The 24,127-nt window shown below is 30.6% G+C and overlaps 2 protein-coding genes across 3 annotated transcripts; one reads left to right on the forward strand and one right to left on the reverse strand.

Annotated features, from left to right (window-relative positions):
- Positions 1-5,061: 5,061 nt before the first annotated feature.
- LOC124535936 lies at positions 5,062-7,093 on the forward strand. The gene has a single exon (XM_047112349.1). It carries the CDS (start codon positions 5,244-5,246, stop codon positions 6,846-6,848), a length of 1,605 nt encoding a protein of 534 aa, XP_046968305.1. The 5' UTR covers positions 5,062-5,243; the 3' UTR covers positions 6,849-7,093.
- A 3,982-nt stretch (positions 7,094-11,075) lies between these two features.
- LOC124535791 lies at positions 11,076-18,600 on the reverse strand. Of its 2 annotated transcripts, none has more exons than XM_047112140.1 (5): positions 18,320-18,600; positions 15,087-15,173; positions 13,884-14,105; positions 13,262-13,391; positions 11,076-11,840 (listed from the first exon to the last, which is right to left on the reverse strand). In XM_047112140.1, the coding sequence occupies exons 2-5, from the start codon at positions 15,153-15,155 to the stop codon at positions 11,746-11,748; spliced, it is 516 nt and encodes a 171-aa protein (XP_046968096.1). In that variant the 5' UTR covers positions 15,156-15,173; positions 18,320-18,600; the 3' UTR covers positions 11,076-11,745. The 2 variants fall into 2 exon arrangements, with proteins under 2 accessions (XP_046968096.1, XP_046968095.1); XM_047112139.1 differs by lacking the exon at positions 18,320-18,600 and adding an exon at positions 15,600-15,717.
- Between the last annotated feature and the right edge of the window lie 5,527 nt (positions 18,601-24,127).

Consider the following 24,127-nt stretch of genomic DNA (forward strand, 5'->3'; position numbering starts at 1 on the left):
ACCACGCTGTTCCAATGCGGGTTGGTGGAATACACATGTAGCAGAATTTCTATGAAATTTGTCACATGCAGGTTTCCTGACGATGTTTTGCTTCACCGCTGAGCACGAGATGAATTATAAAGACTAATTATTAAGTTGTCTTTATAATTATTTACTAAAAATATCTTTACAAATTATTTTTTTATAGCAACTGGTTCTAATTAACTTTATCTCATAAATTACATATATATATATAAGGTGAGTTCGCTACGATCTTGTACAGATGTTGTTCTATAAATTATTTAAATTTAATTATTATTCTGGTTAATATTGTTTTTAAAAATAGTATATAAACGGTTAATAAAATTTATTCTGAAATAACTTACGACAATTTTTTATAATTTGTACAGAATGTGGCTTAAAAATTGGGTACTATTTTTTTTAATTGGATGAGCTCGACTTTTATTACCATTAGTAACTTTAGAATATAAAATATTTAAAAATGTAAATTTAACCACATTTTCATAATAATAAAGCCACAAGTGAAATCATAGAAATTGTCATCGAAACTAATTTTGTAAGTTTTAGAAAGCATAAAGGAACTGCGAGGCGTTAAATAAGAGAGCGCTGACAGAGAAAAGGTAGCACCGTGACCGGCTAGGAACAATCGTTACATGGATTGAGTAATGCATTTATTTTACCGAGTATTTAATCGTAAAAATCTATCTACAAGTATTGGCAAATTGGAAATCCATATACATTTTCATTTAACGAGAGCTCAAACACGTGTTTTTCGATCTCATCTTTCTTTCAATCAAGAGATTATATTTTTTTTAAATCTGCTTCCGAATATCAATTGATTTTGTACAAATACAACCAAAATATATGTATATATATACTTATTTTAAATATCCTTATTAAACGTGAAGTTATATGGAATTGAAATAACTATATCCTGTAATCACATGTATACATTTTTGTATTATAAATAAATAAATATTTTTCACAGGACAGGTTTCTTATCTTCTTTTCATCATGCATGTAACATTCTGCCCTGATCTAAATAAATTGAATAAGGATAAGACGACAATGATGATAATTTCAAATAGGAGCAGGTCTTCTCGTTCCCCATGTTATTAAACATTCCCTTAATAAACGGTAAATAAAATTTAAATTATCTTATATTATGCATCTACGATACGATTTTATAATAATTCAGTTATATTGTGCTCTACTAAGAGTTTATGATTAATATATATTTATTTATAATAGAAAACTTTTGTAATAAACAATTTATTTCCACTTGAATTTTACTTCCAAAATTCCGATCACAGTTTCGTTGACGTTTAAAACGCAATTTTTTCGCAAATCCAAATTGAATATCATAGATTAATAAAGCTCTCGACCAATAATATCGCGTCAATTTGCTGTCAAATTTTGTTTATTTGGTTTTTTTCATGTTATGGTAGAAATAGGGTATACATTATACATATATACATATTATAGTAGATAAACTCTATTCTTTAAGCCAGGACTCATGAATTAATAATCATAAACGTCTAAATTAAGTTAATTACAAAAGATAAAAAAATAATCTTTGCTACACTTATATGACTAGTAGTCATTATATTTAAAAATATTGCTTGCTAACAAGCATCTAAACACTATCAAATTCATAAATGATCAAAGTTTAGGTCACGCAACGGACGCTTCGTATAAAAATGAAAAAAATCAAATCTGGGTTATAGGCAACATTTTCCGCTTTTAAAATGTGTACGTACTACACGTGGGTATAATTGTCTGGTATGTTGATGATAAATAATATACTTTTTAGCGTATATAACAGCCAATACATGTCACTTTGATAGGTTAACATAAAGAGAAGGTTTGAAGGTTTAACCGCGCTGACCTAATGCGGTTTGGCAGGACCATCCGTTACACGCACTATTTCATTCACGGAACACGAGATAAATTTAAAACAGTACATGGATACTCCATTTTTCTTGCTTAGGTTTGAATTAGTAATTTTTGGCTTTACCCACTGAGCCATTTCGTCACAAATCGCGGAAACGAGTCCATAATAATTTCGGTCTATCAGTTATTATAATATGTATGTAGATATTAATTGACTTATTCTCCTATCACATGTATGGGTTGTTGAGATCACTGGTTTGTTTATCTATACTAAATTCCAACATTAGATAAAAATAATATAACAAAAAAAAGCATTTACGAGCATACCCATATTCACCTACTTTTTGTAATACAATGTTTGTATAAATATATCATTATAAAGAAATCGTACTTAATACTATAATCAACTTGTCTAGAGCATCTTGATGGTGATGTCTGCAGTATGATCTTGTGATTTACCTAAATGTGATTTATGTTATTTTAATTTCATTTCGAAGTGGAAACGCATACGATATTATTTATTTTATTTACTCCCATACAGCTTTATCTCAATGTATTTCACGCGGTCAAGATTTATACTGTCACTATTTTTAATTTATATTTGTATATATTTCAGGAATTCATGTTAATAATTCTTTTTAAATATATGTTTACATTGAGATGGTTACATATGAAGTATCACTTGTCATTCAAGCAAGAGTTTCGAATATAATTTAATTTTACGAATCACATACTGAGTTAATACCAATCTACTGAGTACTACTACTACTACTGACTACTGAGTTTCTTCTCGGTAGAATCTACTTTCCTAACCGGTGGTAGCTTCACTTAATTGTAAAATGACGATTCAAAAGTGCTTGTAAAAGCCTACTTGAATAAAGTTTATTTTGATTTTGATTTTTGATTTTGAGTAACTTAGGATACAATAATATATTTTTTTATTAAATTCTAACGCGTACAAGGACATTTTATTGCTGGAAACGAGTATTTATTGATTTTTTTTTGCGGTTTTTCTCGATATAATCTACATTCAGAGCTAGGTATTTTTAGACATTTAATATAATCTTGTGGAATGACGATTTAAAAGTTCTTTTGTATTTTGTATAAGCTTTGTATTTGAGCGAACTATATTTTGACTTGGATTGATTAAAGGCAAAAACAAAGTAACAGCTGTTTCGGTTGAAAGCAGAAATGGGGAACTGAGAAATGTTATGGAACAATATAGTACAATACCATCACGTTAAAAAGGTAAAAGAATCTTTGTTTACCATTTACAATAGTAGTAATCACCGAAAATAAATATTCAATTATCTTTTTTCACTGGTAATACATTATTTCTGATATAGGTTATAAATTATTACATAGTATAAAACAAAGTCACTCATCGAAGTCTCTTCCTATGTATGCTTACATCTTTAAAGTTACGCAACGGGTTTTGATACGGTTTTTTTCAATAGATAGAGTAATTCGAACGAAAGATTTATATGGACAATTTAGTAAATAAACACTGATATTTTTTAGAAGTTTCAACTGTGATGACACACCTTTGGACCCGTACGAAGCCGGGGCGGGTCCCTAGTTATATACATATACATGATTTCATATCTAGTCGATTCCATACATAAATAAATAGTAAATGTAACGTTTTCCGTATTTGTATGCATTATCCCACTATCATGAATTTTATTTCCGTATGTGTAACATTAAATACCCATTTGTTCGCATTAAAAAAAAAACATATTGCGTTACTTTTGTATAAACCCAACGGAGAAAGTAGTAACAAAGCATTTTACGAATTACATCTTATGTAACTAAATCATAAACAAATTCCATTTGTTAAAAAACCTATGCCTTTCGAATTGAATAGTTAATTCGTCACAAATTGAGCTTTTGCATGTAACCGCGTTATCTCGAAAGTGACCAGGAACTCTGTGAATGGTTCTCGATTTTTAATAAAATTTAAACAACTTCAACTCTACCAGATCACTGTCATAATCTCATTTCTACTTCTCTCGACCTTTTCGTATAAATATACCGAATGTATATTTTTAAGAACAATATATTTATGAATTGTAAATAGATGTGCTCTAAGATCTCGCTCGTAATAATGAGATTGTACTTTTAAATGTTTCATTCAATTCATCTATTGGTTTATTTATCAAACTCTTTTATTGAGGTCTTAGTCTTAAGTTATGTAACAAATAACCTACTAGATTACTCAATGAACGCACTTTCTCATTCAAAAGATTGAAAACTATTCAATGCGAACTGATAGTAATTCTTGGGTAATCTCAAGAATTAACGCGTAAATATGCGTTAGAATAAGAAAATAATAAATTATATGTTTTATTAATCTATTCGATTCGAACTAAATTACATTAATAATTTTTTTTTTCCATTGTGATTTCATCGTTTTTTTCATTCTACGCGATTTAACAATTTTTAATTTTTATTTGTTTTAGTTAAGACCTTGATTTTAATAATTATAGGTATATCCATATGTTAATAAATAATTATGTATTTTTTAAAATGTGTCTTCTTGGTACTAAATTTTTTGTTTCATTATATGATTTATCTAACTTGATTAAAAAATATGAATATTAAATGTCAGTGTCAATGGTTATCGCTTTACAAAGTTGCTTGTTTATAATTGGTATGCAAGTGTTGTTTATTTTCAAATAGCTGCGGGCCGCGAGATTGGCAGGTAAAATCACACAATTAGAGCAGAGTTGATCAAATGATAGGTTTATTGCGGGGAGAGAGCTGCACGCAGTAACTGCAATGACTATAATATATAATTTTTTTAATTCATCTATGCAATTACTATGAAACCAAAGCCAACCGTGTTAACAGATACAAGAATATTTAATTAAAATCGGTGGCATTTCATTTTCATTTACGAATGTTTATTTTCAACAATATTTTATCAATTAGAGCATTAAGGATTTTAGTGTAAAATAAATCATTTTAAATGTGAAAATACCATTAAAATCTGTTAAGAAAAACGATAAATTATAAATTCAAGTCTGTGAAATCTTTCAGTATTATTCGTTCTGAGAAAGCATTGTACAAAATGAAAAACGTTTTCTCCGCGACTCAGGTCAGGGATCCGAGAGAGATGCGATAGTCAATTAAGATAAGCCGCCAGCAAACGACAGTCACAGTGCAATTATGTCGCTCATTCGTCGTGACCAAACTGAAATTACCATTGCATTAGAGAGCAGGGGAGGCGGTTATTGTGCATCTACTATCAAAACTATATCAGTAGAGTTTTGTTGCCGTCAGCGCTCAGTCTACACGCGCCTTGTCTGCGCGCTTACACGCGAACGAAAGAAAGTGAAATCTTTATAATGAAATTGATAGTGGTTCTACAAATTTGCTTTGTTCATTTGACGCTTGCTAATCCAAATGACGAAATACGAAACAATGAAAATTTTAAAACGTATCAGTTGGACGTTCCAGGAAAAGAACCGATTACGATAATCGAATCTGCACCAACACAAGATGACAGTCACAAAAAGTGGGACGTTACTGAAACGACATTAGATAATGATTCTGATATTAAAAATCTCATGACGCATTTAATGGATGATGGTCATGATAATAGACCACGTTGCTATGGGCCATCCTGTCAAGAAGGATTTGTCGAGAATGAAGGACCTCAGGAAGATTTTGAAGATTATGTAATGGGGAATTCGGATAAGTTAAAAGATTTTAGTGATTTCTCTAATGAGCGTCTGCAAGCGATAGCCGCATTAGCGGCAAAATTAAAAAAGCAAAAGATCAAATCGGACCGTTTTTCTTCTACATCGAATCAAGAAGATGATAATGATGATAAAGTATTTACGTCATGGAATCGTCTCAAAGTAAAGCAACACAAGCATCCTTACGACGACAAAGATGGCTGGGTAACTTTGGAACCTGTAGCTTGGTCTACAAGTAAAATATCAAAATGGAAACCAAATGTGAAAAAACAAAAGCCAAGTTACTGGAATGAAGACGAAGATTCCAGTGCTTCTAACGATGATCGATATACTCCTTACCAAGATATGGAGAATAGCTATGTGTACCCACAGAAAAGACCAACTTTATCTCGTCCTGGTTTCATTAACAATAAACTACATATACCACAAGAGTATGATACGGAACTGCCATCAAAACCCTCTTGGACTAAAAACAAACCACAACAACAACAGCCAATGCAAACCTTTCAGTCAACCTGGGCCACTGATGATAGCCGACGCCCCTACAGACCAAATTGCGATAAAGGTGAATCTTACCCAAATGATGAATCGATGTATTACGGAATGTCAGACACTGTCATGACTGATTCTCGTCCTTCTAGTTTTCCATATGAATACGAAGCACTTCACCAGTCGTCGATGCAAAAGCGGCCAATCCGAAGGCCTACTCAAGTTGTTTATGCTGGTGAATCTGAAATCGACGATGATCGCTCAGCGAGACCGCCACACGGTGATGGCCAGTGGGTATTGCTATCAACCACGAAAGGATACAGACACAAAAAGCGACAAAGATCACTGGAAACACCTAATGATAAATCTGATATACCTTCAATAGTATCACACCAAGCTGTGTCGCTTACTGTATTACCAGCCGATGATGCTTCTCAAGTTAATATGACTACGTCACATGGGGGTTTGTTGGAAGTCGAAAGAAGTTTTCAGACTGTAGAAGAAGCTAAGAGAGATATGGATTTAAGAAACGATTTGGAAGTTGCCGCAAGTCAATTGAGACCAGTTAGGACTAAAGTAATAAAAAAGAAGATATTTGGACACAAAAATCCGCTTGATAGTTCAACCGTCATGGCGGCTGTTGGCGCGGGTATGGTTCCTGCGACGATGGCCATGGTCGTGCCAATGATGCTTGGCAGACGTCGGAGACGAGATATCGACTTTAAGCATCAGAATTTGCATTTTGATAATATTGTATATTGATATTAAGTCTTTAGGAACAATAATTAATTTATTGGCATAGTTGTAAAGTAGAGGTATTAATGTCTGTGATTATTATTATTATAGTTTTAATTTTGATGGACTTATTCTTTAAATTATTATATTTCGTTAATATATTTAAATGATATATTTCTGATTTTTCATTATTTATTGAAAACTTTCTTAGTTCATTTAGTAATTTAGGCATAGATGAAATAGAAAGAAACGCCGATAGATAACTTTTACCTATATTTTAATTAACCGACTTCAAAAAAAGGAGGAGGTTCTCAATACGTCGGGGCCTTTTTTTTTTTTTATTTTTTTATTTTTTATGTATGTTACCGAATTACTCGAAGATGGCTGGGCCGATTTTGACAATTCTTTTTTTGTTTGAAAGGGTATGTTTTACAGGTGGTCCCATTGTCAGGAGATCAGGATCTGATGATGGGATCCTGGAGAAATCGAGGGAACTCCTCAAATTTTATAGGCACATCTATAGTGATTTCGGTTTTATTCAAAGTGCCTTGGTCATATGCTCACGAAAAGTGACATTTGATGAAGTGGAACTGATGATGAAGACCACAACTAGTAATCAGAACCTATTAGTAAGTAACTATTTTACGGGCTTAGTTCTATTTCTTTAAGATAGTCGTCAAGCAATTGATGTTAGTAAACATGCCTATGATGAAGTCTAGCTGATGGTGGACTACCAGGAGAACTCCTCAATGATTAACGGCATTAAAGTGAATGACAAACACTACCAATTGTAATTATAAATAACAAAACAACACTGAAAAGCAGTAAATAAATTTTTATAAATTAAAAAAAACCGCCTTCAAAAATGAACTAAAAAGAAAAAAATAATCAGTTACATCCATATCCAATTTACGATTTTTTAATCACCTTTTGAAGGCGGTGCCAACAAAGTAAATAAATTCCTATATTGAAATTATTTAATTTGTATCGATAGTAAGGTTTGTCTAATGGTGTCATCTATACAATAAATAGATTTAGTTTTTCAACCGACTTCAAAAAGGAGGAGGTTATCAATTCGTCTGTATTTTTTTTTTTTTTTTTTTTTTTTTTTATGTTTGTTACCTCATAACTTTTTACTGGGTGGACCGATTTTGATAATTTTTTTTTTGTTTGAAAGGTAGTGCTTCCCGTGGGGTCCCATTTTTTTTTTATTTTTTTCCGATGATGGTATCCGTATGAAAACGACATAAGTCTTAAATTTGCATTATGTATATGCGCGACAAATAGGTGAATAACTCAAAATCACGTTAACCAATTTTGATGATTCTTTTTTTATTATAAAGGATATAGTTTAAGGGTAGTTTGGTGAAAGTTTGGTAAGGTTCTGAGCACAGGATCCATGACAAATTAAGGGAACGGGAGGGAACGGAACAATTCTGAGGAGCACGTTAGCAATACTCGGTCGAATCTTTTATTTATGGGTTACTTGGATATTTGAATCACCTTCCGGAACGTGGTTATGTTCATGTAATTGTCATAATCGAATATTATAATCAACTAGCGACCCACCCCGACTTCTCACGGGTGCAATACTGATACTAAATATACTAAAGAATTTGTTTATTTACGACATCACATTGCAAACTTCTAAAATTGTCAGTGTTTCTTTACTATATTGTTCATTTATTATATACACAAACGTTCCCCTTGAATTACACTATCTATTAAAAAAAACCGCATCAAAATCCGTTGCGTAGTTTTAAAGATATAGGGATAGAGAAAGCGACTTTGTTTTATACTATGTATTGACGGAACTCCTAAACGGCTTACAGTTAGGGTGCGATTTGGGGCAGAATTTCTTTCTGTCTTTAATCAAATTTTGTGTATATGATGTGATGTCATATGATGTACGACATAGCATACGAATAGCTCTTTTGCAAAGTTTTTTTACTGAGGTCGATTACAGCTCATTCGAGGATGGTATCTCGTAGTTTATGCCGCATGACGTATTAAAGCCGCATTTTCGAAAGTCTATTTTTGCTTTATTTAAAAGTTTCTTTTGAAATTGTCCCTGAAGTAGTTTTTGATTCATATAAACGGCACGCTTAATCTAACCATATTAAGAAAAAAATGTTAGTCTACATCAGCTTCACTTAAAATCAAAAAATAAATAAAATTTTAACAAAAAGAAAAACCGACTTCAAACAAAACAGTATTTTAAAACAAATTAAAATGCACCAAAAAGTAATAAAAATAATTGCATATTTAACACATTTTTGAGAGTCCTCCTAGGTAAAATGAAATGAAAAATATTAGACTACTTAAAAGTCGATTTACGATTATATAATGTAGTTATAATTATTGCTATATTTGGAGTCGGTGTCAGCCAACCCTATACTATACCTATCAAAAAACAATAGGAGAATACTTTAAGAAATGTTTCTTACGAATTACCTTTTATACGATATTATACTGGGTCAATCAAGAGGCTCGTATCGCTTCGTTCTTTTGATTGTTGAAGCGTGTGCCTGTGGCTGACACCGGCTCCAAATATAACAATAACTATAACTACGTTATATAATCGTAAATCGACTTTTAAGTAGTCTAATATTTTTCATTTCATTTTACCTAGGAGGACTCTCAAAAATGTGTTAAATATGCAATTATTTTTATTACTTTTTGGTGCATTTTAATTTGTTTTAAAATACTGTTTTGTTTGAAGTCGGTTTTTCTTTTTGTTAAAATTTTATTTATGTATGTATGTATTATGTACCTATATGCATATATAGCAATGTTGGCACCGACTTTGAGAGGTGATTAAAAAACCGTAAATTGGATATGGATTTAACTGATTATTTTTTTCTTTTTAGTTCATTTTTGAAGGCGGTTTTTTTTAATTTATAATAGTAGTTACAATTCGAAAGATATTTTAACAAGTTGAATTGACAACAGTTTTGGTCTAATAATTTTTAGGTCGAAAGAAATTTTTAATATATGGTAATGTAAATATATATCATTAACTTATTAGCGTTATTTTGTATACTGTATGCTAGTTATAATATGGTGGTTATAATTTCTTAATTTATGTTGCATTTAATTAAAGTTTAATTAATTTACGCTTCGGAGAATCACTTTCATTTTATGGTAATATTTTATAACATATTATAATAACAAGGCTAAGTCTAGATAGAATAAAAATGTAATTGTCGTTTGTACGAAATAATTAAAATTCCTATTAAATAATTTATTAAATAAATGCATTTATTAGTAAATAGAGAACAGTATTTAATAATTTAACATGCTCGTATATATCATTAAGGTGAAATGGCTTCGTAAATCGTGATCGCGTGTCCCTAAACTTGCGTTTATTTCAATTTTAATAATAGCTTAAATGCTTCTATGGTAATATAATTTTATTATATATAAATTTTTGGGGAATCAATGCGCCATTGAAGAAACTTTAATATAAGAACTAAACTTTGAGGATTTATAAACTAGTTTTTATTGTTATAGAAAGAAAATAATTCATTGAAAACTATATCTTCGTGCTCGATATTTATTGAATGAAGTATTTCAGAAATCTTTTTTTCTTGCTTATTTTAATAATGGAAAATAAGAAAAATTGTAATATGCGTTCAAATTGAGCAGACTCCAGACGACCCAAATGCCATCTCTCTTCTAAGGAGTAAGAAACTTCTCTGTAAGAGAGAAATAGCAATAGGTTGTTTTATATAATTAAAAAATAAAAAAACCGAAATGTATATAAATAAATAACTTAATCATACCGAAATATACTTTATTCAAGAAGGCTCTTAAAAGCACTACTGAATCGTTATTTAATTGAATTATACGAAATGTAAACGAAATGTACGTATTTTTACCGAGAAGAACTGATAGGGAATTCAGTAGTTACTCTTTTCTTATACTTTAAATACTATCTTAATCAGGATGTATACTTGGTGGTAGGTTGGCAAACCCGTCTGGGTAGGTAACACCAACTTTTTAGATATGCTACATCCAAACAGCAAATAGTATTGTTGGTCTAACTTGAAGGGTACCAGCGTAGCTGCCGCTTAAGGTAAGGTTTATAAAACAGCTTTATTATATATAATAATAATGGCGCATTTGTGTGATATAAGGAATCGTTACCAAACCTAAGGTACCTAGATATACATAAGGTAAAGGGTAAGGTATAAGAAAAATCGTCAAATTACTTTAATTGGTCAAAAGGGGTTAAATTAAAACACTTAAAACTTTAACAATAATCAAGAGATAATTTAATATAGTCTTATCATTAATAAGATAAATATTAAGATTAACTTATTTAATATAAATTATGTTTGCTTATAAAGCATACATACGAAATAAGTAGTGATATAATAATTATTGTTACAAAAAATTGGTAAAAGTTAATATTTTTGTATGTTGATCGATTTGTTAAGGATTTTGGCGTACACTTTAATCGTACAATTTTAAAGTTTCAAACGTACTTGATTCGACTTTAAAATCCAATACTTTGGCATCAGCAATCCTCCCATCGTATCATTCGATTACAGCGCCATCTATAGTGGAGTATTGATTGACGGACTAGCTTTAATGCAATATCCATAAGACACGAATATATAACACATAGAACTCCGATGAATTACTGTATGAGTAAAATTTTACATAAATAATTTCACGTAATTTTTAAAGGATATATATAGTATATTAAAAAACTTCTAATGCATTATTAAATCAGTAAATTTAGATATTTTATCTATAGTTTTTTGAATGTTAGGTACATTGTCTGGTCCTGTCTCTGGTATACTAAGGGCACCTGCGCCCAGCTGAGAGCCATCTTACATTTACAAAACATAGGGCCAGCTCTGTGTGGTTAAGGGTTAAGCGGCCCATGAAAGAAGGTTCACAGTTTTAAATAATATCAATATCTTCCTGTTTCTGGGCGATGGTAGACTCTGCCGCTTTTCACAGCATCGATGAAATATTTCACGCCGAACAACGACGCTATCAAGATCACTGCAACAATTAAACATTTATAATTATGAATGATATATAATTATTTTATTCCTGACCCTTAATTCTTTATTGAAATAGACTTTATAAGTGTTTTAGAATTGGCAAGAAAGAGTCGGTTCAATATTTAAATTCTATCGAGCTGGATCGCCAATAGCCCAATAGCAAGTCTGTTACAGAATGAAAGACGTATAAAACCATTACTTGTTTTATCATGTACATGTTGTTTATTGACAATATAAAAATAAAGGTACGTAATTATGTTTTTTTTAATTGGTATATTTTTTTTTTAATATATTGTGTAAGCGCCAACACAAATATTTTTTAAAAAATATATATGTATTAAAGACTTTAAGCACATTTACAATACACATAAAACGTCGCTACTTAAATTCCGTTGTTTTGTCGCGTGACGACACATCGAGTGAGAAGGGGACAAAATCACAAACCTGGAATTCGCTGCGGTATTTCTATTTAATTGTAGTCGTTGAACTATAGAAAGTAGACTATGTACGTAGAATTTATGATATGACTATTATAACAGAGAGCTGAGATGGCACAGAAGACATTCAATGGAATTGCGTGGTGCTTTTATTTTAGCTTCAAATTCCTCCTCCTTAGTAGAGTAAGGTAAAGGTTTTTTTTTATAGTGCAGTCTTTTGGTAATCATAAAGGTTTCAATTCAACTTTCAACCTGGAAAGTTTTATTGTGTGTGAAAGTGTGAGTTTTGAAAACGTTGGTTTTATAAATCGAGGATCAAGGAGATAACAACGATCCTACAAAGAACCTCTACTTACTAGAGTAAGTATGAGATAGACCTCATGGTGGAATGGAAATGAGTTATTTGGTCATTACGCGCGTTGGAATGATCACACACTGATTGGACACACAAAGGAAAGATGACATAAATTGAAACAAAATTTTCTTTAACCTAATTAATATGTAACTATTTAAATAAAAAAATAATTAGGAAAAGAGTGCGAGAAGGAATAAAAAACAGTGTTTATGGCCCATTTTTTTTAAAATAGTGAATCGAGTGATAATCATAAAATGAGGTGGTAGTCGAAATCTATAAATTTCCAACCATAAAAAGTATCGGAATATTTTCCATGTGGAATCACCAAATTTGTTGACTTTTAATATTAACCGTATAAACAAGCTGGTTTTACATGTTTGTTTCAGCAGGTTTATTTTAAAAGCCATTTGTTGATTCAGACTTTTACGACGTGACGTTTATACAAACAATATTTGACCTTGAGAGGTTTTTAATTATGGATATAAATGTGCCATTTCATCCCCTATCAAGTCAATAGACGCAGCTAAGTCGACGAGGTCATACTTCAATAAAATACGAATGGGAGATTCTAGTCATAATATAAAGCATAACTATTAATGGAATGTTATAATTCCTTGGTTTATTTACCATCCGATACAGCTAGCACTCCCAGCATCCACCAATTTCTATGTAATGCCTCCCACGCGATCATGACAATAGTGAAGAAGATATGGATGAAGCTGTACACGAAGAAAGTCTTAATAGCTTTATACCTCAACTGAAATTTACAAAAATTAATTATGTCATTAAAAAAAAAACATGTTAGTATCAAATTTCTATAAAATATCGTTAATAAATAATTATTGTCTATGATTCGTTTTCCGCTACCTACTATCCATATGTATAGTAGATTAAACATATTTATTCCCAATAAAAAATATATAATTAATTGTAATGGTAACACTAATAAATTAAATTGTTTGTAAATTTAAATTGAGGCAACATTTATAATAAATAATTCGAATTAATATTGAATAAACATAAACAGGCTTTAACTTTAATATTATTTTCTATATTACAATTAATAGTTTATTATAATAATGTAGAGTAAGTATCCTTTTTAAATTACTGTAAATTTTTTAAATTAAGAACTTATAAGAAGATTAAAAAAAAAACAAATAGAAAAAAAATGAAGAAATCAAAAAGATTCCGTGTATATATATTATCTTACTATATCCGGTATTTACTCGTAAATGTAAATTATAATTACCTTGTAAGCACCGATTGTAAATATTGTAGCAAACAGCGATAACAGGAATCCAATAGTTGCATATGTTACGAAATATGATAAGACCTTAATGTCATTTTCAGTTTGACTGTTGCCCTGCACGGGCTCTTCCGTGTGGTTCACATATTCTGGTAAATTATTATTACCCAAAAGGACCACATATAGCTGGTATATCTCGAAGAGTAGTAAGGTTAAACCGAAGATCTGAAAATAGAAATATTAATTTATATATTATTGACACTAAGTGTTTACACACTGTGTTGTGTTTACCTATACTTAAAGTAAAAAGTAAGTAAAAGTAAAGTAACAGCCTGTACATTTCCCACTGCTGAGATAAGGCCTCCCCTTCGGGAGAGGAGAGGGTTAAGGAGGAGGAGGGGTCTAAGGAGAGGGTTTGGAACATATTCCACCACGCTGTTCCAATGCGGGTTGGTGGAATGCACATGTGGCAGAATTTCGATGAAAGTAGACACATGCAGGTCTCCTCACGATGTTTTCCTTCACCGCCGAGCACGAGATGAATTATAAGCACAAATTAAGCACATATATACAGTGGTGCTTGCCTGGGTTTGAACCCGCAATCATCGGTTAAGATGCACGCGTTCTAACTACTGGGCCATCTCAGCTCGTTTATATACTTATATTTTAAAAAGTCAGTGAATTTTCTGCTATTATTAGTGGTAAATTTTTAGGTACGGTTACACTTATGAAAAAATATAGCAAAATCATGTAGAAAATACTTTAATCGTATTTATCGTTTGATTTATTAAGCGACGAGTTAGATTGCTCTAATGGTTGTAAGCAGAAGCAGAAGTGTGATTGCTCTAATCTTTCCATCTGATTTACACAGGTTTCCTCTAATAGTTTTCCTTCACACCGCGCACGTGATTAATTGCAAACATTATTTAAGCATATGAAAATTTAGAGGTTTGAACCCGCAATCTTCTGTTCAAAATTGGAAGTCTAACCTCGGAACTAACGGGCTTTTCGATTTTCATTTTCGAATCTCGTTTGAATTAATTCACAGAGTCCCTGTCTCTCATATATAATTATAATCGAATGAATCATAATATAATAGATATAATAGAATACAATAGACGTGTAAAGTGATAAAATTGGTAATAGTATGATAATACTAAGTATAAAAATTGTATTATGAATGTTGTATGGAATTAAATAACTTACAATCACGATGTATCCAAACACGATGTTTCCCAGTCGAAGCGGAAAACAGAATAAGAATTTTCTAGACATATTCCGTCTTTTCGGGTTCTGAAATTGAGACAATAAAAACATTACGCTTCTGAATTTTTAATTAAATTTATTTTTAATCAAGAATGTCCTCTTGAGCCATTTATTTATAGTAAAAACGAATAACTTTAATGACCCCTGTGATCGGTATTTAATTATATAACCTAGGACTAAGATTATGGGAAATTTTCATAAAACTATCAAATTAATAATGTGATTATTATCTACACCCTAATAAAGAAGAAACGTATAATTTTATTGAACCCTATGATCAGTATCCTGTAGTCGGGATCTGATCGACTTATATAAACTATTAAAATAATGGGAGATTTAAAAATAACTACAAAATTAATAACATGACGTATATCTTTTAACACATCGCGTAATGTTTTGTTTGTAATATTTGTTTCCTCTATACACACACACACTACACTTGTGGTCACTTACGATTTCGAAGCGATGCATTAAATTGGTTGCACTATAAACTCCAAAAGAAAAAAAAAAAACAAAACAGAATATAATTAATCTAACAACACGCAACGTGACACGACTCCCGTGTTCAGAACCGCTTTACAGTATGTCATAAGGGGTTTAACGTTATCTACATGACCAGTGACCTTTAGCAAATCATTATTGATATTCACGTTAGGTCCCTTAAATACAAAAATCCGATTTTATGTACGTACTATTTATACTTTCAGAAAAAAATTTCAACTGCGAGTTGTTTTTTAATGTCGAATGAAGTTAGTTGTAGAGGCTTCTAGGCAGTTAAGTCTCGAAGTATCGCTGGTTTCAGGTAAGAGTTTAGGTTATATATATCAACATATATATATAAATGTAATCCTAATGAATAATACTTTTGTAAAGTAAAAAATGAATATATTAAATTACAGTCGTTTTGACGTGTTTTTCTGAAAGGCCACGTGACTTTTTTGGCGCGGTCCCCTAGGCAGTTAATCAGCAGTCTACGTTTCTATAATTATAATCCATTACAACTTTCATATGCTAAAATATAATACAGGTTAATTTGTGTGCAAAGAATACAAAAGTTTGCTGATTGAAGTGTCCTTAATCTTTTTCCAAAAGACATACATTATATAAATGTTAATTCGGAGATTTTCACAGCTTCGCTCAAGCGATGGATATTCAGCCTTAGTTAAAACAGACGTTCTCGGGTATCGCGTTAGAACTAGCGCGCACTGGTGATTTTTGTCACGGTTACTGTTTCGTCACTCTTTGATATTTATTTATTTATTTATTTAATAAGTACACTAACAATATACATATTAATTGATGGCTTACACAACATCCAAAAAAAAGAAAAACAACGTTTATTTAAAGTTGAAATTAAAATATATTATACAATTTAAAAAAAGATTATTGACCTATGCTATCGTCATTTATAAACACAATAACGAAATAATAGAACAGGAAAACAAAAAATAAAGAAAACAAAAAACAACAGGAATTTAATGCACTATTTAGCTGACAAAAAGTAATCCATGAGCTTTTTTTTAAAAGTAATGAAGCTATCATGAAAGATGTCAATGCCATCATAACTTTTTCACTCTTGTCGAGTCCATGAATATGTATGGAGTTGCGCGCACGTTACGACGTGACAATTGGGTGACATTTGTGTCAGCATCTGCACATATTCACGGACTTGACAAGAGTGATGAAACAGTCACCGTGACAAAAATCACCAGTGCGCGCTAGTTCTTATAAAGTAATGACACTAACATAATAGTCTCGATAATAATAAAACTCGATAAAGTTGTCGTTTACATCACAAAAAATGTGTTCTCGAATAGGATCAATTCATATTTAAATTATAATTTATTCAAATAGTCATACACTTGGTAACAGGCTCTGAGAAATAATTTAAGACTGTTCGGTTATATTAACGGCAAAAAACAAGAACATTCTACGATAAAAATACATTACGTATTTTTATTATAAAGTATAAGCCTAAGTAAAGTTACTTGGGATTAGCTTTTAAATCGTTGTACTTTCATAATAAACGAATTCTTTGTAATCAAAACATTGTATAAATTACAAAACACAAAGCTATTTATTGGTTAGTTTTATTTACACTTAATACAATTTAACATAATTTTTATATATGTCTATGATTATAATATAGTTCCTATTTTCAAGCAAGTTTAAAAACATAGGTTCGAAGGCCATTGCAGGCAACTTTGCAGGCCTATTTTTAAAACAGGGGCTAAAATGAAAAACCCTGAGTAAAACCTCAAAGTAGTTGTTACAAAGATACGAAGAAAGTGAAAAAAACCTTCTAGTTACCCATCACATGAAGGGGAAAGATATGACTAAGTAGCTATGAATGTGACGGACAGAATAAAACTCACGTTTGTTAACAACGAAGACAAAAATGCAAACAACAATATTTATATGCTTAATCGTATTGCATACGTTTCATCGAAACTATTTCAAATAACATAGTATTGATTCGGTTGAATAATATTCCTATATTTATTCAATTTGTAATGTTTATTTACATTAAAATTATATACTAGACTTGCTAAACTATTAGAAGTAAATGTAAACAGTAAACATTTCCGTCACAGTTCTAATTTTGAAACGAATAGAGATATGTATGTATTGATCAATGTAACATTTCATTAAATAAACATTATCAAGTAGCACTTATTAAGATAAGTGATATTAGTAGTTCGGTCCATAGATTTATATTTTTGATATTTTTCATAACATTTAAATAAAATACATTTTATATATAATAACATTTTTAAATAATTATTGTGTGGACATTACAATAAAATTCATTTTAACACTTTTTCGTTTATTATTTTATTGGATTACTTGCCAATTTAAACAAAGAATTAAATTTAAAAAGTATGTAGCAGGTCCTTGTATTAATTTTATAATACACCTGTACGTTTTATGGTCAGCTGCGTTTGCCTTGACATTGTTTAAAAGGTCAATAGCTATGGTTTTTCTATATTAAAACCACGCTTATTGATTAAAAATACGAATAACTTATGCTCACTAAAATTATTATTATAGTGAATTGATGAGAACAACTAATTGATGATAAATATGCTTTTGATATACTGTTCGATTTTAATATTTACGTCACAATTATAACGAAAATTAACATTATAGAAAGACTTCTTCGCTTCGCTTACCTTATGGTGTTAAAAATACAGGATATAATGTTTTCACACAAAAATATAAAACATTAACTTATTTCACGTAACACTATGAACACATACAAAGGAAACTGTAGCACACTTGCAATTTGAAGTATTTACTTTTCATGAACGAGTGAATTCTTTTTAACAATTTTTATATTTTATTTACATTGCTCCTGCGCACGGTCTAACCTTAACGTCGGTTTGATCGAAACAGCGGGTTACGTCACGAAAGACGACAAGTCTTGCATCTCGCGATCTCGACTTGAATCGAGGACTTACATACATCGATCAAGGTCGGGGACAAATACTAGTCTGACTCAGACCGTTTTTGTTTTAATGACTCTAGAAAATGCCTTTATAAAATGCGTGAAATATATGTTAAACTTCTAGAGGCATATATTTCTTTTGACGTAAATTTAAAATAACAATTAAATTGATTGCTGTTAAATACGTCCGTGCTATTGACCGTCATTAAGAATAAAGTGATAATGTTTTTTGTCGTTAACGCAGGTGTAGACTTCCAACGTTTGAAATTGGAAAGCTTCAATATAATTGGTCTACAATTTGCATAAATATGGCTTCATTTAACGAACCCTTTTATTCCTTGTACGGATTAAGCACTTTTGTAGCAGACTTCAAAAGAGAAGGATATTAATTCGGCTAAGTTGAATGCAGTCAAACAAGACGTATTTGATATTCATATTATTTTAATAGATTTGTAGTTCTATATTGTATTACTTAGGCATCTACATATAAAGTAAAATTGGACTGTCTCCTTGTAAATAAAATAACCGATTTTTACTAAATGTATACCGAAATATTTATTTTTACAATTTTTGTCTGTCTGTCCCTCTGTTGGTTCCGGCGATTTGGAACGGCTGGAGCGAAATTAACGGAACTTTCACTGGTAAATATCTGATGTAATAAGGGGTAACTTAGGCTTCAACAATAATTGTTTTGTTAAATTAAAATGAGCACGAAGCCGTGTGCATAGCTAGTCTGATATACTCGTCATACGAGTATAGTTTTGTTAAATTAAAATACCTTTACGATAAGACTATATTTTTGAAAAAAAAATGAATAGCAAGTGCCTCATCATAGATCATATTTATCAGATGAGTACCCTCATTTTCATTATTAGTAATATTCCTTCCCAGCTCTATAATCTTCGCTCTTGGAGCCTCATGAACGCAATAGAGGGTCATTAGGTGACGTCATAACCGCCATTCCATTGATGATACGCCGTAAAGTAAATTAAAGGCTACACGATTATTGTACAGTCAAGGAACTATAGTGTGAAATTGCTTTATCATACATTTTTGTGTAAAACTCAGTTTAAATTACAATAAATATTACTTTTGGCTAATGGCTAAATATAAATTGCGTGTGTAAAGAGCTTTAAATGTTCTCTGTATATTGATAAATCAGATTGAGTATTAAATTAATAGTACATAATTAACAACTTACACTTAAGAATTCATAATGAAGGCTAATACTAGGAAAACACCGTATAGGCTTCTTTTTATTAATTTATTTTGTACATTTTATAAAATATTATTTTAGAATAGAATAGAATTTCAATTGACGTTATCGTATTACATGTTTTGACATAATCAATTTTAAAATATAAAATCTAGTCGCTGACCGTTTTTCAGTTTATACCTACAATTTTATTTACTAAAAAAGTGATACCTGTACTCAAAACCTGTACTCAATTAAGTTTGAAATGTAATAGATCCAAAGTGGCTGTCTTTTTCCTTTTTAATCATTGTAAACTTCAGGTTTACAGTTAACATTAAGTTTGTTAATACCGCATAAATGCTGGATAGAACCAGGACCATTAAATTGAAGTTATATCTTCAATCAATTGAGGTTAAAATCAATTATAAAAGTAGAAAATTAGTTTTGTATTTTATCAAATAGTTCGCACATCGACAAACCGATTGAGTTCGAACTTTGTACAATTGTTTTTGGCACATGTGTGAAGGTTTTTGGCATTGTATCATCAGCGTATTATGGTAGCGCACGTGTCTCACAAAACAATTAAAAAAGCCTTGCCAAGCTTGCGGTATTTATTTATTTAGTTGGTATTATACTAAGCCAAGCAATAATACTTTTGTTTTACATTGGTATACAGGACGAGTGAGCCAGTGTAACTAGATGCACAAGCGACTTAAGATATAGCTCCATTTGAGGAATGAGAAATATTTCTTACAACACTAATGGGAGTTGACCAACAATTGTGTTATTTGCCTGTCCGGCTAATTATACCATAGATATATATATATTCTAGACATGGCAAATATTCCGATTAATATAAATTATTAGTGACATCAATAACTGTCAATATACATATAATCATTATAAAGTATGTATCGAAATTACAACTGCTTGTCTAAAAACTACTTATAGATATGTTAACTAGTGCTATTTTCTATTACCTGTTTTTTATCTTTTAAACTTAGTAAGAGGATGAATAGCATTCTAAATTTGAAATTTGGGCATAAACAATAAATGTTCTTTACGCCTACTGTTGGCTACATTTTTTTTTGCGATTAGTCAATCGCCCTGACTTCGCACCATAATAGTAAGTTAAAATGACCAGATGACTATTATAGGAGGAACTCTTTCCAAGAAAATTATAAAAGATTTTTATAATGTAATTACAAGATGTTTAGTTAGCGGTCTGGGTCATCAAGTGTTTCTTGAGCTAATTTTATATAGTGTTGATGATCATATCTTATCTTATCTTATCTAGTGGTTAGATTTTAAAGTGAATATTGCCATCAAATAAAGTTAAGCCTGCTCACTTTTGTATGACATAATTTGTAATGTGAATAATGATCTGTAACGACGAATATTCTGTTTAATTTTTTATTTGGGTTACTCAGTTAATTTATTTTAGTGACGTCACTGTATCACCTTATTAAATCTTCATATAAGCCTTTGTTATGTTTTTATATGTTTCAAACTTCGTAAATTCTTCATCATCCTCCACAATCATATCATCCTTGATCCGAGGGGCATGTATTAAAAGAAAGTTTCGTTTTAAAACTATATGAATTTAGATCTAATAAGATATAATTATCTTATATAATTGACGAAACATATGACAAATTAAACGTTTTGCGATTTCATTTTATTAAATAATCATAAATTTCATGAAACTTTCATGACTTTTCATTAAAAATAATTATAAATAGTCGTTTCAGCAAAGGTACATATTTTCCTTCGATTATTATGAAACACTTGCATCAACTTGATTAAATGCATAAAAAATAAATTGCTAATTTGATTACAATACAATTTCGCTTCATATTAAATAATAATATTATTAGTAGTAGTTAGGTTAATACTTGCATTTATGATAATATTAATGGGTAGATTAATTAGTTTGATATTGTGGAGCAGCAACCTCAGGCAATTGTGTGGTAATGTGGGAAAAGCAGGGTCGTTCAACTTAGTTGCTGCGAACGAGTTGCTTAGTTTAATAAAAACCAGTTAAGATCAAGTTCAACTTTCCATTATAGGGTTTCGTATGAGACTAAAAAGTTGATAGAAATCATATGTGATGTCTGTTACGTTTGTAACATGTATGAATAGTGGATTTTTTTAGAAAATAAATTTTCAACGTCGAATTTCACTCGAATTGTTCTACTGAACGGGTTATATTTGAACCGTTTCTGCCGTTCTTTTTCATTTCTTTTATTCCTTTACTTTTAAGGTAATACTACCAAAAAGAACTTTTAATTATAATCGATTATAAGAGTATATCATAATCAGTTCTTCGAAGTCCACAAGCATACACTTGTCTACAAAATTTTAAATTTGTGTGCCTTTTTATCAAAAATGAATTTCACATATTCATGTTTCTTTATGCGTCATATAACGGATTCGATGATTGTATGCTAATACAAAGAAGAACAGTTTTTGAAACTAAATTTTGAGGATTCCATAAACAGCCGCCATTTCTGTGAATGGTATCGAATGTTAAAGCCATTTACGTTATTGCAAAATGCAAGCTGGTTTTTGGATTTCAAAAAGTTGAATCAAGTTCTTCCGACGATTTCTGTATAAACTGATATTGATTTTCTTTTGAAGCATATTCCATTGCTTAAATCTTGATTTCAGTAGTTCCGCTTTATCTTTTGGTAAATTTAAACCTTATATGAGTTCTTTATCATTCATATAATCAAATCTGTGTGTGTATGGTATCCATGAAATGTCTTGTGTTTTTTTTTTTAATTAATTTGTTTTGCAATATAATGGAACTAAGCAGTTTTTAAACGTTGATTATTAACCAAAGCTGCTCAAGAGCATCTTTGGTTAATAAATAACATTTATTGTTGTTATACTAGCTTTTTGATTTTTAAATTTTACTTTAGCCTTTTTTTGCGATAACCTCGCTGTTAACCGGGCATCGCTTACTCCAGTCGAAAAGCTAGCTAATAGAGTTGCTAACGCCACTTAATGCGATTTACAAAGAAGACAATGCCTCGCATACTTAAAGCAAGAACGGGCAGGGTTGAGGACTTAAGAGGTCAAAGAGCCCTTCAGACGAGAGGTTGATGTTCAAAAGACCTAATACTATTTTCCTATTCATTATTAACTGTTAACAAAAGTATGTTTGAAATATTTAATTTGACCTCAGATGACCTTCGGAATGAAACTCGTTGATGCAAAGTAATCTTAGCAAACACAGCTGTTTATTCACGTGCTTGATATGATTTTAAAATTCATATTCATAGGCGATTAATTAAAATATTGTTGAGACATCTCGTCGTATGAAATTTTGCAAAATTTAATTTCATGCATTGTAATATTGTTAGCTTACATTACGATGTTACAAATTGTACGTAGTTAATATATTTTATATTGGCATATTAGACTTACTAAGGTTTGTCCACTAGAGGTGACCTTTATTGAATTCTACTTTTATTATGAAAGAACTTTGCTAAATGAAATCCTTTTTTCACTCAGTTATGTTTTTATTTATTTATAATGTTAAAAAAGAGTCCCTTGATAAAAAAGGTCTGTTTATCACATAACAAAAACCATGTGAAAACATGTGAACATGGCTGGGTAGGCAGTTAATCATATTGACGTTATTGATTGACTGTAAGGACGGAGATGATGGAGTGAGCAGAAATTTTATCTAATAACTTTATTACTTTATCAAAAATGAAATAAAGTGGGCGTGACTGCCTAAAGGGAGAAATTGGCGCCGCCTGACTTTTTGCTTTGGTACAAGTGCGCATCTTACAAAAAACATTCATGAAATCATAAAAGTTGCTAATTTTATTATTATATAAACATATATCAATATTAAATACGTTATTATTAAATGCATATTATGCTTGGTGCGCACCTGTTTCCACGGAATTATAATTCTGGTAACAACAATGGAGACAGTTTTCTAGTTGAATACAAAATAGGATAAAGATGTACCTACATAGGATGAGAAGTTATGTAAGTATCATAATTGTGAGATGAAGTATTATAAATGGTACAATAGTAAAGAATGTTTTAACCAGCAAAATTAAATGTTCTAAAATGTATGTACTTTTATTTATTACATGATTAATACATGATTTTTATTTATTTCTTTAAGTACATGAGCCTAGATACGATGATTAATATCGAGTGAATAAAACTGCGTAACCTTAATAAAAAACTCATTTTGCTAAGATAAACTCATATACGTATACCAATTCTTGGTCCATCGCCTCAAGGAAATGGAATGTTTACTCCGCAACGAGATATTGAATCTCCGCAGCTTGAATATTTCTACGTGAACGA

This window comes from Vanessa cardui, chromosome 15 (genome assembly GCF_905220365.1).
Source record: "Vanessa cardui chromosome 15, ilVanCard2.1, whole genome shotgun sequence".
Classification (NCBI taxonomy): domain Eukaryota; kingdom Metazoa; phylum Arthropoda; class Insecta; order Lepidoptera; family Nymphalidae; genus Vanessa; species Vanessa cardui.